Here is an 18418-nt window from a genome sequence, read left to right as displayed (position 1 = left end):
TACAAGACACTTTGACTATCACAATACAAAAGAATATTATCTTATTTGTACCCGAGCTTCTCCATAAGTTTCTTCATCCATATTGCTTCTTTACATGCTTGTGTAGCTGCCATGTACTCAGTTTCTGTTATGGACAATGCTACAACAGTCTGAAGTTTAAAAATCCAGCTCACAGCTCCTCTTGCAATTATGAACACATAGCCTGTAGTGGATTTTCTTTTCTCAGGGTCACCAGCAAAATCTGAGTCAACATAACCTCTGACCGTAAATTTTGATCCTCCATAACATAATGCAGCATCTAAGGTACCCTTGATGTATCTCAAGATCCTCTTAATAGTATTTCAATACTTTTTACCAGGATTTTCCATGTATCGACTAGTTGCTCCCACTGCTTGTGCAATGTCTGGTTTTGTACATATCATAACAAACATTAAACTTCCCACTGCTGATGCATACGGTACTCGAGACATCTCCATCCTCTCTACTTCATTGCTAGGAGACATACTTGAGGATAATTTGAAGTTAATAGGAAGTGGGGTGGAAATTGATTTACAATCTTGCATGTTGAAGTGTCGCAAGATCTTCTTTAAATAATTCTTCTGAGAAAGCCAAATCTTCCTCTTACTTCTGTCTTGGTAAATTTGCATCCCTAGAATCTTGTTTGCTGGTCCCAAGTCCTTCATATCAAACTCCCTAGCCAATTGTGCCTTTAATTCTTTGACTCGATCTTTGTTGGGGCCTATTACCAACATGTCATCCACGTACAACAACAGAATGATGAAAACATCATCTTTCTCAAACCTCTTGTAATACGTACAATGGTCTGAACTGAATCTGTTGTACCCAAGGCTAATTATGAAGGAATCAAATCTCTTTTACCAACACCTCGACGCCTGTTTGAGGCTGTATAGAGATTTGTTCAACCTGTAAACCAAGTTCTTCTTGCCTGTTTCAGCAAAACCCTCTGGTTGGAGCATATAAATTTCTTCTTTAAGTTCTCCATGAAGAAATGCAGTTTTCACATCTAACTGCTCTAAGTGAAGATTAAATATAACACACATTGCCAAGACTACTCTGATTGTAGTAAGTTGTACCACCAGAGAAAATATCTCATTGAAGTCTATTTCTTCTTTCTGAGCATATCCTTTCACTACCAATCTTGTACGATACCGCTCCACTTGATCATTGCCATCATGCTTTATCTTGTAAACCCATTTGTTACTAATGGCCTTTCTTTCTTGTGGTAGTGGAACAAGATCCCAAGTATTATTCTTGTGCAGAGTTTCAATCTCCTCTTGCATTACTGTCATCCACATAGATACATCTGTGCTTTTGATAGCCTCATGAAAAGTTGAAGGCTCTCCATCCTCTGTTAGAAGACAGTATGCAATGTTACTTTCAGTAACATAGTCTGAGTGTCAGGCTGGTGGTCTTCTTTCACGAGTCGACCGCCGAATTTCAGGAGTTTTGGACTTTATTTGTTCTTGTTCTTCATGCTCTGGTGCAACTTCAGAAGAAGTATGATTCTGAGAATTTTCCACATGGACTGCTGTAGTCTCCTTTAGAATGCTATTATGTTTTTCCATTTTTATTTTACCTTCTACAAATATGACATCTCTGTTGATGACTACCTTGTGGGCAGTGGGATCCCACAAACGATACCCCTTCACTCCATCAACATATCCCAAGAATACACATTTTCTGGATTTTGAATCCAGTTTGCTAACTTCTTGTGTATTGTACATCACGCACACAAGACTTCCAAATATATGCAATCGAGAATAATCATCTGGTTTTCTAGTCCATATCTCCATCGGTGTCTTTAGCTTAATTGCAGTTAATGGAGATCGATTTATCACATAACAGGCAGTATTGACTGCTTCTGCCCAGAATGACTTTCCTAGACCTGTTGCCTTCAACATTGCTCTTGTTCTTTCTAATAGAGTTCTGTTCATCCGCTCTGCCACTCCATTTTGTTGTGGAGTGTATGCCGTTGTGAACTGCCTTTTGATACCTTCATGTTGACAGAAGTTATGAAATTCATCACTGGTATATTCTCTTCCATTGTCAGTCCTTAAACACTTGATCTTCTTTTTAGATTCAAGTTCCACTCGGGCTTTGAAAGTTTTAAAGACTGCAATCACATCTACCTTCCTTCTAATTGGATACACCCAACATCTCCTAGAGAAGTCATCTATGAATGATACAAAGTACCTTACTCCTCCCAAAGATACAACCGGTGCTTGCCAAAAATCAGAGTGAATCAGGTCTAAGATGCATTTGCTCTTAGTTGTTGATGTGTCAAAATTCAACCTGTGTTGTTTACTTGTAACACAGTGCTCATAAAAAGGTAAAGTAACCTTTATAAGCCCAGGGAGTAACTTCTGATCAGAGAGAACCTTTAAACCTTTCTCTGACATGTGACCTAATTTTTGATGCCACATCATCGTCTTCTTTTCTGTAGGATTGGCTGATGCGATTGACGCTTCTGCTTTATGATGTGTTTCTCCCATTAATGCAAATATATTTGCAACTGTCTTTCTTGCCTTTAAAACCACCAGCGCTCCTTTGATGATTTTCATAATTCCATTGTCTATTCAAATCTTACAACCAAGACTATCAAATTGTCCTATGGACAAAAGATTCTTCTTTAAGTCTTTCACATGTCGTACTCCTGAAATAGTACGAATTAAGCCATCATACATATTTAATTTGATGGTGCCAATGCCAACAATCTCTAAAGCATGATTATCACCCACAAACACTTTGCCTCCAGAGATGGGTTTATATGTATGGAACCAATCTCGATTAGGAGTCATATGCCATGTTGCTCCTGAATCCATTAGCTAGACCTCAGTGAGCTCTTCTCTATCTGTAGAGATTGTCGCTGCTTCACTATATAAAACCTCTCCATCTTCTGAGGTGCTCGCAACACATCCTTGAGATTTTGACGACTCTGCAGTATTCTCTATACCTTTTTTAAACCAATAATCCTTTTTGAAATGCCTCTTTTTACCATAGTTGTAGCATTTCACAGTTTTCTTACTTCTTGATTTGGACCTCCCCTGCCTTTGACTCCCACTGGAGCCACGCTCTGTTGATCTTCTCTTGACACCAACAACGCCTCTGCTTAGTTTGAACTGTTTCTGTCTCCTTTGTTTTTGCGCCTATTTTCTTCTTCCAAGATAGCGGCTGTAACATCATCAAAGACTAGATAGTCTGAGAGGATATTATTTATCAAGTTGATAATGAGTTGATCATATAAATCAGGAAGACTTTGAAGTAAAAGCTCTGTACGTTCATTTTTCTCTATTTGCTGACCCACTATGGTGAGTTGTGAAAATAGAGTTCTTATTATGTTGATGTGGTCAGTCACCAATGTGGTTTCTGCCATTCAAAGGGTATAAAGTCTCCGTTTTAAGAAAATCTTATTATGCAAGGACTTGGACTCCTATATCTCCTTAGCTCTTTTCTTCTCCACCACACTTGATAATACTTCATCGGCTAATGCTAAATGTATGTTAGCAATAACATTGCCATCCATCTCATTCCATTTTGCATTATCAGTGATCTCCGTGGGCCGATCCCTAATTGCTGCCAAGCAATTGTCTTTCTTTAAGATTGCCTTGATTCTTATTTTCTACAGTGAGAAATTGCTTCTATTAAACCTCTCAATCTCGTACTTTGTTGCCATTGTATTCACCAAGATCTATTCAGCTATCACCGTTTCACAGATCTGTAATATATACAGAAATAGTATCGTGTGAATAATACTTCACTAAGTTCGTTCCTAGGAAAGATTGGAGGGGTCACAAACGGTCCCGCTTAAAACTCAATCTTCTTAGACAGAACTTCCTAGACTATATTTAATCACCGCACAGACTTTCTATATACGCCAACAGTAACGGATGTGAACAATACTGTATGGATGAATAGTATTGTATAGGTGAATAGTGCCGTAGCCGTGAATAGTAACAGCATACACGAATAATTTCTTATGTATTAACAACACCAACTAGAAAGCTCTGATATCACTGTTAGGATACTAGCATGCAAACCTGACAAGATAAAAGGTAAAGGACCGGATAAAATGAGAAATGAGACACATAAGAATTTACGTGATTCACCCAATTGGGCTACGTTCACAGGCAAGTATAGAAGGATTTTACTAAGTAATGTAGGAATTACAACCTCTCTCTATTAATAGGAGAACAACTGAAATCTCTCTAATAATAGAAGAAAATACCTCACTTACTCTCACAAATACCTTATAATTTTATGAGATTATTTTCCCTCTCTCACTCTGTTCTTCCTCTCTTATTTCTCTCTTGTGTGTGTTCAATATGGCGAGGGTGCACTGCCTTATTTATAGGCAAGCATTCTTGTCTTTGTCTTGCAAAAAACAAAAACAAGGTAGGCATCAATTGGTGCTGCAAGTGACACCGAATTGGTACCTATTGTTTTTTACCAAGCCGGCGGTGCTAGCTTGCTTAACAGGATATATATAATTTTGGATAAGGTCCTTTCTATAATTAATTTAACTGATTTTACTCTCTCTTTTGGCTTTGATTTTAACAATGTTGTCGAAGATTCGAATACTATGATTGCTGATTTTACTTCTATTTTGTGGAACACGTTGGTGCTGAGTATGTCTCAGTTTAAATTTTAATTTTGTGGAACACGTTGATGCCGAGCATGTCACAGGTCCATACTTTCCAGTCAGCCCATGATCGGAATGTTGTTTCAGCGGCAACGCCCTTGCTATGCTTGTTGAGACTCAGAAGACAGAAATCATTAACAAGCTGTAACTCATCTGACATCAATGTAATTTACTCTTTTCAAGAGATCTGGAATTCAAATTCCAACGTCATAGAATGAAATTACGTTCTCAAACAAAGAAAAAGGCAGCAGTACTCTGATCATATTTCACGTGTTATTCTGAAATGGCTGCACGCTAATTCTAACCAGACAATAAGATGAAGGAATGGAGAAAATGTTTATGAACTTTCTCTGAAGAATGTTTCTTTGTCTTTTATGATTTATTTCTGTTAAATTTAATGGTAAAGTGTGCAACACATTATATATCGTTTTAATATTATTTAACAAAAAAGAACTTTAAGTCAATGTAATACCTTTAAAAACTATTAATGCTCGTGTGCGTTGCGTTACATGAGGTCGTTTCAATATATAACTAAGCTTACCCAAGTTCAAATCTTTTTTATTATTATATATTTACTTAAAAGGGTACTTTTTTATTATTATATATTTACGTATGATTACTTTTTTTCTTTGAAAAAAGGATGATTGAGAAATTAAAAATATCAAATAAACCATAAAACTTTATGAAATTCCAAAGAATGACATGGGGCCAAAATCAAAGTATAAGGTGGAAAAGAAAAAGGATAAACCCGTTTAATTTGAAACTGGATTGGATTGAAAAATAAAAATTAATTGACTCAATAATCGATTTCATCAATGTCTAACCCTGATTACAATTTGACTACTAATTAGTTGATTTATTTATAATTTTTTTATTAAAATAATATTATTTTAATTCTTTAAAAATAATTAGGTTAATTTAGATTAATCATTTTGGCTCATAACCATAGACTTGCTCTTGTTACTTTAAATAGCGTTTTAAAACTATAATAGATGAGTTACTAAGTTATTGAGTTAATTTGTTGGTTATTATATCAATTTAAATAAATTATTTTATTAAAAAGTATAGTTTTTTAAAATCTTCCACACCCAGTTGGAGTTCTGATCTTCTGATACTCTCCAACCGAAGCCAAAAGAAATGAAGTTTTGTGAAAGAGAATAAACTTCTGTGCAGTTCTTCATCGATAATAGCTAACAGGCGTCTTACTTGTTCGCCAAGGTCTTTGCAGCCAACATACACCATTTCAAGTTGCACACCAGCATTTCTGATCACCTTACATGTGGCATTGAATTCCCTAATCCAGTCTAGGTTGTCACTTCCATAAATGCAAATATTTCTGCCTTCTTCTACCTGACATCAATGCAATGTAATGAGTGCAAAGGCGATAAAAGTAATTCCTTAAGTATGCAACCTTATTGAAGATGCTAGTATCATACCCAGGTGGTTAATAGAGGGTCAATTTCATCAAGCAAAAGTTTCAGGGTCCAATTCTCTTCGTCCCAGAGTTCCTTTTCTTTCGAAGTTGAGAAGGGGTATGCTCTGGCACCCCAGATGAACAACATATCCATTGCATTTGATTTTCTGACCATACCTTGTGAATCCAAACACTACAATAGGAGGGACATTTTTGTAGTCCCATTCTTGTTTTATGTAGTTCACAACAGCTTGGTAGAGCACCCACGGTCGCCTGACTGAGTACCATGGCAAAGAGTTTGACAAAAAATCGAGTATGTCCCTTTCAGCATCAGTCCATGTATCAGAAATTGAGATCCAAACAATTTCATAACTTCCCTCTAACTTCTTGTGGTAAGGATGATCATATGTTCTATCAAGCAGCAGAAGGAAGCTATCCTTCCTGTGGAAGGAGCTCTGCCTTTGATATCAAAAGTAAAACTAACTTGCCCTTCATTTCAGATACACCTGGCTGTAAATGAACTCATAGAAAATCGTATCAGATGCAATGTTGTGGATAGAACGAAAATCAAAGGTTTTTTTTTTTTGAAATCCAAAGGAAGGAAAAAAAAATTATTAAAGTGAATAATATTTTAAGGAGACGTACGGTGAAACCTTATTCTATTTTTTTTTTTGTGACATTAAGAAAAAAATTAATTAGAAAAAAAATTGATTCAAATAATTAAATTTATAATTTAAATCATGAGTCTAAAACAATTTCATAAAAAATAAATTCAAACAGTAAATAAAATTAATATTAAAAAATAAAATTAATTTTTTTTAAATACAAATTATAAAAAAAAATCCAAAGAAAAAAAAACCACTATTCAAGTGAGTAAAATAAAATCCCCCTATCTCTTAGTTTTTTTATGTGAATTCAAAATACAGGAAGGTCATACAACCTCCGCAACCCAACCCAACCCGACCCGAACCCACGTGCCTGTGAAGCCCATCCGTGTCGGCTTCCATTAATTATCATTCTGGGCCTTGGCTCGAGGGGCATTCTTGTCAGGTCACGAAAAGGAAATCACATCCTCTGCTCTCCTCTCATCTCCGTGTAGATCAACTTGTTTCAAGTCTCAATTTGTTTGTGTTTCTTTTTGTTTTTACTGTTAATCGCTTTCGATAGGCGTTGCGTTCTCCAATGGCTTTTACAGATCTGTAAGCACGTGTCAACGGAAGCGTATATTTATTGCAATCCCAAACGCTTTCATATATGTATGTATATATGTATGTAATACATGCTACGTTTCTTTGGAAATGCGTGGTTGTGTTTCGTGGCCGGGCTTGCAACATTTTTAATTAATTTCCATCTTTAATGGTAATTTGGTGTTCATCTTTCTGTTGCTTCCTACTGGTGAACTCTCCCCTGTAATTAGTGGGAGAAATTCATGTTTTCCGAAGCATAAATTAATTGATGTTATTACCAGTATTAAACAGCACGGTGCTTTGTTTCCAGCACCGTGTTACCTGTCTCCTGGTACATTCCTGTCTTTCTTTTCCGATCTGGTCTCTTGTTTTCTACTGTTTTTTTTTTTAAAAAAATTTTATGTTGATGAAATTGATCGAAGCCAGCCTGCAAACAATCTTCCTTCTGCGAAATAAACAATCTATTCTAATAAGGAGCAGATACAGAGTGTTCAAAGATCGAAAGGTTAATTTCAAGTCTTCATGAACTTCCAGGGGGGAAACGAGATTAAAAACGCCCCGCGCTATAAGAAATCTGAATTAGTTACTGGATGTTATTAAGGGTTGAGTATGGATTCAAATCCCTAAAGTTCAATGGCTTTATGTTCTATATCAAATCCTTGTCATCGTGCCCTAAGATATGCTCTGATTTCTAGCAGATTTTCTGATGAGTGGTAAGAACATTGCTAAGCAAATGGACATGTAGAAACCAGAAATGGTATTGCAAACAACACCTTTCATTAATTATAAGCATCATATTACAATACAAATAACATGTAGTAGAAGAAAAGTCTTGACATATTCCACACCAGAGCTGATTTTGCAACATCACGGATAGTAGCGGCGGCGACAGTGGCCGTGTCTGCCTTGGTTTTATTGAAATAGATAGTGATTTAAAACGTAAATAGCATGCCGTTGTACTTGTAATAAAGCTCAATCGGTACAGCAACGATACATGATGAACTTCTCCATTGGACGGCCGCATTCAGCACAAACAACCCTCTCTGGGATGCCCCCTGTAGCCCCTGGCAGTATCAGACGGTTGCAGTGGAATGGGCTATGGAGTTGATGGAGGTAATCAATCAGTGCAGGCAGAAAACCATTTTCCTGTGCACCCTCCTTCCACATCTCGAATTCATCAAAAGATTTCAATATGGTTTCTCCCTTTGCTTTGGCCATATCAGTAGGTCCCCTGCTGATCACAGCCCATCCTTGATCACTTCCATCGAAGCTGAGCATTGTCATTATCTCCTGCATGATGGTGTCATTCTCTACAGTCCTCTTGTGTTGCACCTTGGAATGCCACATGCTTTCCAGCCTCACCCAAAAGAACCAGATCAAAGTGAGGTCTGGCAATACATGGCTAAGTTTCTCGGTCGTAATAATAGAGTTATTTTTCCTAACTTTCTCCCTGGGGTTGCTCTTCCCTACATAGAGCATTTCTAACGTTATAGCGGCCTTGCTCGCAACTTCTTTTGCAGTAACGGTGAATTTACGGATCCACTCAATGTCCTCCCCACCATACAAGCATATGTGCTTCCCTTGTTCTATCTGCAATAACAATTAATTACTTGTGTTAAATCCATGAATAATGCGTGTATGAAATTCCTATGCACCGGTAGGGTTGTTGTCTATTTTATGAATCAGTTTCAAGTTGGGAAATTTGAATCCCTCTGCTGAGAAATTGCAAGTGGCAGATGATGTCGATAGAATGTTGAGATAAAGACTGCATTTTAGTTTGGTTATGCATGCAAGAGAGCAAAGCTATATACCCAAGACACGATCAGTGGATCAATGCTATCTGCCAATAGCTCGATTTTCCAGGTTTCTTCTTTCCAGAGTGCTTCCTCCCTTAAGCTGGTGAAAGGGAAAGCCAGGCTTCCCCAAATCCACATCATGTGGATTGCATTGGGGTTGACTACTCTCCCTTGTGGATCCAAAACCACTAGCAAGGGCCTCTTGCTGAAGTGCCACACCTCTTTGATGTACCTGATGACTGCAACATCTAGTAATGAAGGGTGATAGACAGAGTACCATGGCATCATCCTTTGAAAATCCTCAAACAGCTTTTGCTTTGTTTCAGTCCACGGGGTTGATCTGTCCACAACTGGGAGCCATACAACCTCATATTGGCTCTCTGGTCTTCCTGGTTGCTCCCGCGCCTCACTGTACATTTGTTGCAGCATTGAAAGCTCTTCGTGGGAGATTTCGAGGTCCGAAATCAGCAGCAACACACTCCTCCTTCTCAACACATCAAGGCTTGCCTGTAATTAACAGTGGGAAATCTGTTTTATCCTTGTATATTCATATAGGAGGATCATTGACAAACATTCTCGTCAGGAAGTATGATTGATATCTGCATAACTATTATGTGGTAAGATTTCAAGCAAGACCGCATGCAGTTTTTACTCAACAGTCTCTCTGGTCTTTATCATCCAGTGAATTAACTAACAGCAACACAATCTGAATAAAATGGACTGAAAGAACAGAACAATAAACGAACCCTTTTCTTGGTGGAACCATCAAAGAGTGGTAGTTGATCGTCCTTGGCATAAATCAAAGCCTTTAGAATCTTCATGTTGTCAATGTGGAAAGCTTCGAACAGGCTCACAAGTGTTTGAAATGCTTCAATATGTCTTTTCTCATCTGGGTCACAGAGAGATCACTAGTTATCACCATCCAGCATGTATTTTGCATGAAAACATAATTTTTTTAAATGGTGAATATTATAATATACTGCTTGATATGAATTGCAGTTGTTTGAGAGGGCTCGGACTCACCTATGTGCTGAAAACAAAGAGTGAGCTGCTTCATGAGATGGCTGTGAATGTTATTAACCTTGTGGGCCAAGCTTGACAACATGAACCTCGTGGGCAAGCTTGATAGGTCCCAAGCCTCTGTTGTGGATGCTATGTACCTGTGGAGCAGATAGTGAGATGCAAAAGAAAAGTTTAGCGCCTTTTTCACTCTACTTTTGGCTGCTTTGCATGCATGTGCAAACCATTCTACTTTCATAGCAAGAGCCAGAGTAGACTGAGCTTGTCAACATGTTATTTTGGTGCAAGAATATTTCTGATTAACATAAGCAAGTCATTGAGAAGCAACATGTATATTGGCTAATTTATCATGGAGAAGGAAACACATACTCATGACCCATGCCAATAAGCCCCATAATCTGTGATGCGCAAGCCACAATACTCCTGATGGTCCAGTAAACAGCAGTGGGGATATGCGCAGTGGCAGTTAACATTTCTGGAGTGTCAGGGGTGATGTACTGAGAAGGAAGCTCCTTGAACTCAACTATGCATTTGGCCACATCCATCATGGCCCTGATAAGGCTTGTCAGTGCCTCAAACTTGGGCTTCAGATTGTCAGCTCGTTCAATTATATCCGGCAATTGTTTCAAAAGTGCAACCGCTTTAGCTAGTGGGTTTGTAAGGTAAAGCTGGGCGACAAGCCAAAACTCCCCATAGTTCACGGCAAATCCAGCTAACGCTAGCACCACCTTTTCGTCCCACGAGTAGTTTGATACCAAGTTGAATATTGCCAAAGTTGTTGCATGTGCATCTCCACCTCCAGAACACTTGCAGGACATCTGTTGGAAAAAAGCAGCGTATTCATAAGTGTCTTTAAACATCATGAATTTATAAACCCACAAATCTTTTCTGTCCAAACTTACCTCGCAGGAAATCTTGTTGATATTGTAAGACAGCATCTCGATCGTTTCGTGAAAGCCATTTTGAAGAGCCTTCTCTTCCAATTCATCAAGTTGTGCTTGATGAGCTCCCTAAAATATAGAAGTCACCAGTGACGATCAGAAACATAATAATAATGCTGAATAAATTATCATGCCAATATAATAAGCACATAAAAATATAGCATGCAAGAGGCAGTACTTCTGGTTACGTAAATACCTGCTGCTGAACAATGCTGGTCATGCCTAGGGCAGGAGTGGCGCGGAGGAAAATGTCCTCGACAATATGAAGAAGAGGCTTCACTGAAAATTCACGGCCATCAGGAGCATGAGTGGCCTGAATTTGCTTCATCATTGCAGTGTCATCCGATGATGAAAACATACTGCGTTCACGCCTCGTCTTTTGAGGTACCACTGCCATCGATGTCAAAGAAAACTATATAGATTCAAATTCTAAGAGGGAAAGAGAGAGGAGTGAACAGCTTGTGTTGGTATGGATTTGGTTAGCTGATCCGAGACTTGTATTTATATGTCAAAGCTAGAATGAATACCTTGCTTCAGACGGGGTTTAAGCTCTAAAGCGCACCAGGGATATAATTTTGGATAAGGTCCTGCCTCTAATTAATGTAACTGATTTTACTCTCTCTTTTGGCTTTGATTTTAACAATGTTGTCGAAGATTCGAATACTATGATTGCTGATTTAACTTCTATTTTGTGGAACACGTTGGGGCTGAGTATGTCTCAGTTTAAATTTTAATTTTGTGGAACACGTTGATGCCGAGCATGTCACAGGTCCATACTTTCCAGTCAGCCCAGATCGGAATGTTGTTTCAGCGGCAACGCCCTTGCCATGCTTGTTGAGACTCAGAAGCTGAATTCCTTCCGTTTTCTTTCAGAAATCATGAACGAATCAATGTAATTTACTCTTTTCAAGAGTTCTGGAATTCAAATTTCAACGTCATAGAATGAAATTACGTTCTCAAACAAAGACAAAGGCAGCAGTACTCTGATCATATTATTATGATGAAAGGCAACATTCAATCCACTAGCAATTATCTGTGCTGCACCCGTGTGTAAAACAGAATTTCATGTGTTATTCTGAAATGGTTGCCCGTTAATTTTCACTAGACAATAAGATGAAGGAATGCAGAAAATGTTTATGAACTTTCACTGAAGAATGTTTCTTTGTCTTTTATGACGTAAGAAACCTTGCATCATTAAAGTTAAAGGTGATTAGATGCTCTCATTGTTTTCTCTGTTTTCCAGTTCACCAGCAATAATGACGCATCTCTTTCTCACTTTGTAGTAGGGTTTGGTGTTTTAATAATGTTTTTTTTTTTAAAAGAAAAAATAATTTTTTATTTATTTTCATTTTCATTTTAAATTAAAATTTTTAAATAATTTTGATATATTGCTATCAAAAATAAATTTTATCTTGTTTATATTTTTTTAAAGAAATTTTAAAAAATAACCATACTACTATAACAAATGGGTTCATTATCATGAATTATTAAAATAATAATAATAAATAAATAAATTCATACATTCATACTACTATAACAAATGGGTTCATTATCATGAATTATTAAAATAATAATAATAAATATGTCTGCCGTATTCCCTCATTAAAATTAATTAACTAGTTTTTATAGCATAAAAATGACTAAACAGTCCCTTAACCAATACTTCCCATCCTTAATCCATACTGATTAGATCTCTTCATCTTACATGTTCCTTTAATTTCTCTTTTCTTTTTATTTCGCAAAAACAAAAAAAAATAAAAATAAAAACCGAAACAAATATAAAATTGAAGAAAGGAACATCCAAACCAAGCCACCTTTCTAAATTTATGAGGATTGATTAATTAATTTTGTCAGACTGTAAATACTAATTTATAGTTTAGTTACCACGAACCAGGCAGATTCTGAACTCCAAGCCAAGCCACTTTTCTCCCCATGTTTGCTATTTGCTCATCCTGCATGAGTCAAGTTATTAAAATTCTCCTCTATCCTCTGTAGCACTTCGCCGATATGACCAGTGACCACCGTCAGGTTGGGAATGCCGCCGCCGCTAGCTTCTGTCTTATACAAGGTCCAAAGCCAATAGAATCCGATGTATAGAAGAAAACAGATTAAATATATTACTATGCTTACCCAAGTTCAAATCTTTTTTTATTATTATATATTTATTTTAAAGGGTACTTTTATTAATTCAAATTAAAGTCACTCAAGCGTTGCAAACGTAACTGTCATTTAAAAAAATAAATAAATTATGTGACAAAAAATATTAGAGTATAATAAAAAGTTAAAGTTTATAATTGATTGCCTTTTATCTTTGAAAAAAAGTGTGATTGATAAATAAGAGCGTATTGATAAGTATTTATTTCCTTAATTAAAAAAAAAAACTCTCACCAAATTTTAAGTGAGAAATATAACATTATCTCAAACTAATCATAAAGAAATTATAAAAAAAACCCACAAGGAAAAGCTAATTAAGGACCATTAATTAAACTGTGCGATTCTATTAGTTGATTCTTCATTTGAATATAATTTAATGAAATAATTAATTAGTAAAATACTAATGCTATTCGTTATTTTCAATACAAGAAAGCCACAAGATAGGGTAAGAGCATTCATGAGATATAAAGATTCGTTTTATTTATACTAACTGTGACCTTAATTGTCAGGAACCCATTCAGATCCCTTGAATTTCATGTAGAAAAATAAATAATTCCATTTAGAAAAATAAATAATTCCATTTAGAAAAATAAATAATTCCATTTAGTTAGTTCTATATTCTCTATACTTTATTATTATTATTATTACTACTACTACACACACTCATTTAAATATACTTGGTATAATTATATAAGAATTCTAATAATTTTAAGAAATCTTTCTAATAATATTATTACATCAAGATACTTAGAAGTTTTGAGCAAATATATGATGTGAAATCTGATTTTAAACAAAAATGAGTTATTTTTTTTTAAATATTAATAAACCCTACTATTTCAAGGTTGTGAACTACCTACCATTAACGAACTCTCTTTTTTATCTCAAACTAAAGCATGAAAATACATAGGTAGAGGTGCTGATAGGTAGAGTTTTAAATTTTTTTTAATATTATTTTGATGTATATATAAATAAAAAAACACTTTAAAACATAATATCTATCAGAGTTCCAAACACCCCCCCACATAAAATAGGGTACAACTCATCTTAAAAAGTGATAAACCCACAAAAATACCATCCAAGAAGAGTGAAGGAATAGAAAAGGAAGGTCGACTTTGAGTTCAAGTTTAGAACAAATGTCAAATATAGCATCAAACAATCCAGACACCCTTGTTTAGATTTATTACAGCGGAGTGACCCAATCATCACTGGTGCCTGTAACTGATTTTGAAAGAACATCACATCACTCCGAATGATTTTTGATCCTGTCGAGCTTGAACTTGAAATAATAGCCCAAACTTTATAAAATTCCAAAGAATGCCATGGGGACCAAAATCAAAGCGAAAGGGAAAGGGATAAGGAAGAACCTTATATTCTCTAGACTTGGAGGCCAAGGAATGTGGGAATAAGACAGGCGTTCAGCACCTATACCTGGGAGGGGGGTTAAAAAAAGTGGTGGATAACAAAGTTTTGCAACAAAACCTGTTTTATTTGAGATTGTCCTAGTCTAGATTGGTTAAAAAAAATTAATTGAATCAGATAGAGTTTGCCCTAATTGTAATATGATTATTAATTATTGATTTATTTTTATTTTTTATCAAAATAATATTGTTTTAATTCTTTGAAAAAATTAGATTAATTAATCATCCTGCCGTGTAATATAAAATTGCTCTTGTTGTTATAGGTGGAGTTTTAAAACTATAATGGATGAGTTACTAAATTATTAAGTTAATCCATAAGTTATTAATTTAAATCAATTATTTTTGTTTACAAATATTTTTTTTAAACTCAGTCTCAATCTAGTCAAGTTTATACTAAGCTAATCAGATTATTAAAAAAAGTGATCAATAACAAATTTTAACAACAAAACCTGTCTAATTTGAGATTGGACTAGCTTGAATTGATAAAAAAAATTAACTGAATCAGTTATCAATTTGATAGGATCTGACCTGATTGTAATATGATTATTAATTTATTGATTTGTTTTTAATTTTTTTTATTAAAATAATATTATTTTGATTCTTTAAAAAAAATACATCAATTTAAGTTAATCACTCATAATATAGACTTGCTCTTATTTTTGTATTATTGTTATAGGTGAAGTTTTAAAACTATAATGGATGAATTACTAAGTTATTAAGTTAATTTATGAATTTAAATTAATTATTTTTATTAAAAATATTTAAAAAAAAAACACAAATCTTTCAAACTCAATCTTAATCTAGTCAAATTTAGATCAAGTTCATCAAATTATTAAAATCTCAATCGAGTTAATCATAATTTTTTTTATTCAACTTAAAACTCAACGGTGATAAAACTTTGGGTTATGGTTTTCTATGATCAACTTGTCACGACCCGAATCCCGGATCCATGATCGGCACATAGGCAAGGTTCCCCTCCAAGGTTCCAAACCTATGCGAACCCAAACTTACACACAAACTTATCCTAACTCAATCAAAGTTCAACGCAACATTAATAACAAAATCAACTTCATAATATAATTGAATTGTTTTAATACAAGAGTTAATATAATTTTATAGTTTTGGAGCACTAATTAGACATAAAGGAAAATGTACGAATTACAATCAAAAGAGCAGGTTCTGAAGGTCCAACAAAAGTGACATGCTATCAAGCTATAAGCCTGAAAATGATAAATAATGAGAGTGTGAGTTCAACGACTCAGTGAGTAGATAATGTTCAATATACACACACGAGATAATACAACAATAAGAAATATATATACAAGTATGGCTTTAGGTTCTTATAAAAAGGTTTCTCAAATAGGCCATAACAAGAATATCATATGGTAAAATTCGTCAGAAAATCAAAATGCAATGAGCATGAGGCTCCGTACTATGGGATGATCAGTCCACACAGGTTGGTGACTCCCTCGACCAACTAGGGTTCAGATACGATGTGCACAAAAACTAACACTACCCTGTTAGCATGTGTATTTTGACTGACATACCATAGGGTCATAATCATACTCAAACAGACATATTAATATCTCAAGGCTCAACTCATGACATCAATCAAATGAAGAGCTATCAATTCAGAAGTCAATCCAAAATACATACTGGTTCATATCAAGAATTCAGATTCAACAAATGATCATGCTTATCATAACAAGGATAATAGTCACCATATATATTATCAAGAAGCATGATCCAATTCATATTAACAAATCAAATATTTATAATATTTCTCTTGCATATGGAAAATTATCCACTCACCTGACTCGAAAGCAAACAGAAATCAAAAGCAGACACTGAAGAAAATCCTACTGACGTCCCGCCGGTAGAATATCAGGATTATCTGAATATAAAGAAAACATATTTAAGAATGACTCAAAAGAACATATAACCTATTTAATACACTTAACAAGGGTCTATTTCATAACCTTATATGTATTTAGACTAAACTAGTTATTTTTCTAAAAACCCAAAAATTAACGGTTTTCTCAAAATCTAATCCATAATAAAACAAATAATAAAATTGGTAATACTTCACTAACTAACCCTCAATTATTCATCAAACCCATCTGCAAAATCTAATATTACAGCTAGGGACTAATATGTAATTTCTCATATTTTTAAGGGTCAAATTGTAACTTTATCCATTTGAAGGACCAAACTAAACTTATCATAAATCCATGAATATACTGAAATTCTGACCATAATCAATCCTCATTTCTGTCCAGATCATCTCATTATACTCCAGGGACCATTCTGGAATTTTATCAAATTTTTAGGGTTAAATGGTAATTTTTGTCAAATTGAAGGACCAAATTGAAAGTGTTAAAATTTTATAACTATATAGGAATTCTGCCCATAATTTATCTTTTATTCTGTTCAGAATCTCGGAATATGCCACAAGGACCAATCTGTAAATTTTTCAAAGTTTGGGGACTAAACTGTAATTTCCACAAATTGAAGGACCAAAATGAATTTTCGTCATCTTCAACCTCCAAAACAAAATTTCAACAGAAACCCACTGTGCTTTCCTTATTTCTAACATAATTTCACCATTCAAACAAAAATCATAACTCAAAATTATCATATTTCAATTCAATCTCTCAAAATCCACCAAATAATCCATTACCCATAACAATCAACCCATAACATTCAATTAATTCATCAATCAAACCCAAAACACAAATTTTCAAAACCCTAACATTTATCAAAACCAAAATTAAAACTTAATCAACATATATTTATATATAATCTTACCTTTAAACTTATTTCCTTCAACTCTTTTATATTTTTCTTCTAATTTCCCTCTTTTCTCTTCTTCTTCTTTCTCCCTTCTCTCTCCTGTCGATTCTCTCTTAAATTTCAGATCACTTCTTTTGTTTTTTTTTTTTACTTTCTATTTATATTTATCAAGTTTTTGTTGAATTACTACACTACCCCTCATTCATTTATACCCACACTTTAAGCCACCAAGGGCTTTATTGTATTTTCCTACTCATTTATTCAAAACATCACACAACTAGTGGAGACTAGCCGGGTTTAATTGTTAAAGAACTATCTCAACCTAAAATTTTAAGGTATTAGATGAGGATTCAAAATATGATTTATATTATTCTCTAACATACCCCCTCAAGTGATGCAAATTGCATATACTCACATTACCTTTTATTTAACTTTTTATCAAATCAATAGAGATGATGAGATTCGAACTTGAGATCATTTAGTCATCAAAGCTCTGATACCATGTTAAGGAACCATTTCTACTTAGTAATTTAAACTATTAGATGAAGTTTTAAGATATCATTCATGTTATTCTCTAACATTAATATCTACGAATTAATTAACTATGCTAGTGCAGGAAAACTGATAAGAAACCACAGATTAACTGCTATTTGCTTCTAGCAAGTTTGGTTTTATTTTATTTGTGATGGGGAGATTCTCGTTTCTTTCTTTGCTGTCGTCTTTCTACTAATTTTATCAATGGGCCTATATCCAGAGGATCAAAAGCTGCATCTTGTAGAAGGCCGCCTTTTCTACCTTATTTTTCTGCTCTTTATCTTTATACAGATCGCCGAGAATTAACAGAATATGATAGCAAGGATATAGTTACTGCATTGTTTACTAAGTACATGATCAAGTGTACTGTAAAATTAAGTTGCATCAATCTGTAATTAGATATTCATAATAAATTGTCAGACATTCTGTTTAACAGCGATAATCAAATAAATAGCTTGATGTTTGCTTGCTCAGTACATATCAATATTTCACTCATAAACA

General features: G+C 34.7%; 2 protein-coding genes across 2 annotated transcripts; both read right to left on the bottom strand.

Annotated features, from left to right (window-relative positions):
- Positions 1 to 41: 41 nt before the first annotated feature.
- On the bottom strand, positions 42 to 6496 carry LOC105116697 (uncharacterized). The gene is made up of 3 exons (XM_011014151.1): positions 6097 to 6496; positions 5749 to 6010; positions 42 to 202 (listed from the first exon to the last, which is right to left on the bottom strand). Exons 1-3 carry the CDS (start codon positions 6247 to 6249, stop codon positions 42 to 44), a joined length of 576 nt encoding a protein of 191 aa, XP_011012453.1. The 5' UTR covers positions 6250 to 6496.
- A 1511-nt stretch (positions 6497 to 8007) lies between these two features.
- On the bottom strand, positions 8008 to 11503 carry LOC105116695 (uncharacterized). The gene is made up of 7 exons (XM_011014149.1): positions 11215 to 11503; positions 10980 to 11087; positions 10447 to 10895; positions 10081 to 10217; positions 9804 to 9946; positions 9073 to 9564; positions 8008 to 8851 (listed from the first exon to the last, which is right to left on the bottom strand). The coding sequence occupies exons 1-7, from the start codon at positions 11413 to 11415 to the stop codon at positions 8234 to 8236; spliced, it is 2148 nt and encodes a 715-aa protein (XP_011012451.1). The 5' UTR covers positions 11416 to 11503; the 3' UTR covers positions 8008 to 8233.
- Between the last annotated feature and the right edge of the window lie 6915 nt (positions 11504 to 18418).

The sequence above is a fragment of the Populus euphratica genome, unplaced genomic scaffold (assembly GCF_000495115.2).
Source record: "Populus euphratica unplaced genomic scaffold, PopEup_1.0 scaffold1013.1, whole genome shotgun sequence".
Lineage (NCBI taxonomy): Eukaryota > Viridiplantae > Streptophyta > Magnoliopsida > Malpighiales > Salicaceae > Populus > Populus euphratica.
This window is presented reverse-complemented; position numbering and strand designations above follow the sequence as displayed.

Bases quoted from the DNA above. Each gene is read 5' to 3' on its own strand.
- LOC105116697 (XM_011014151.1), bottom strand. From the start codon at position 6,249: ATGGTCAGAAAATCAAATGCAATGGATATGTTGTTCATCTGGGGTGCC. The intron at 6,011-6,096 runs GTATGATACTAG...CATTGATGTCAG, and splicing joins ACCCTCTATTAACCACCTGG to GTAGAAGAAGGCAGAAATAT. The intron at 203-5,748 runs GTGTGGAAGATT...AATCCACTACAG, and splicing joins AAGATCAGAACTCCAACTGG to GCTATGTGTTCATAATTGCA.
- LOC105116695 (XM_011014149.1), bottom strand. From the start codon at position 11,415: ATGGCAGTGGTACCTCAAAAGACGAGGCGTGAACGCAGTATGTTTTCA. The intron at 11,088-11,214 runs GTATTTACGTAA...TCTATATTTTAG, and splicing joins CCAGCATTGTTCAGCAGCAG to GGAGCTCATCAAGCACAACT. The intron at 10,218-10,446 runs GTATGTGTTTCC...TCTGCTCCACAG, and splicing joins CTTATTGGCATGGGTCATGA to GTACATAGCATCCACAACAG.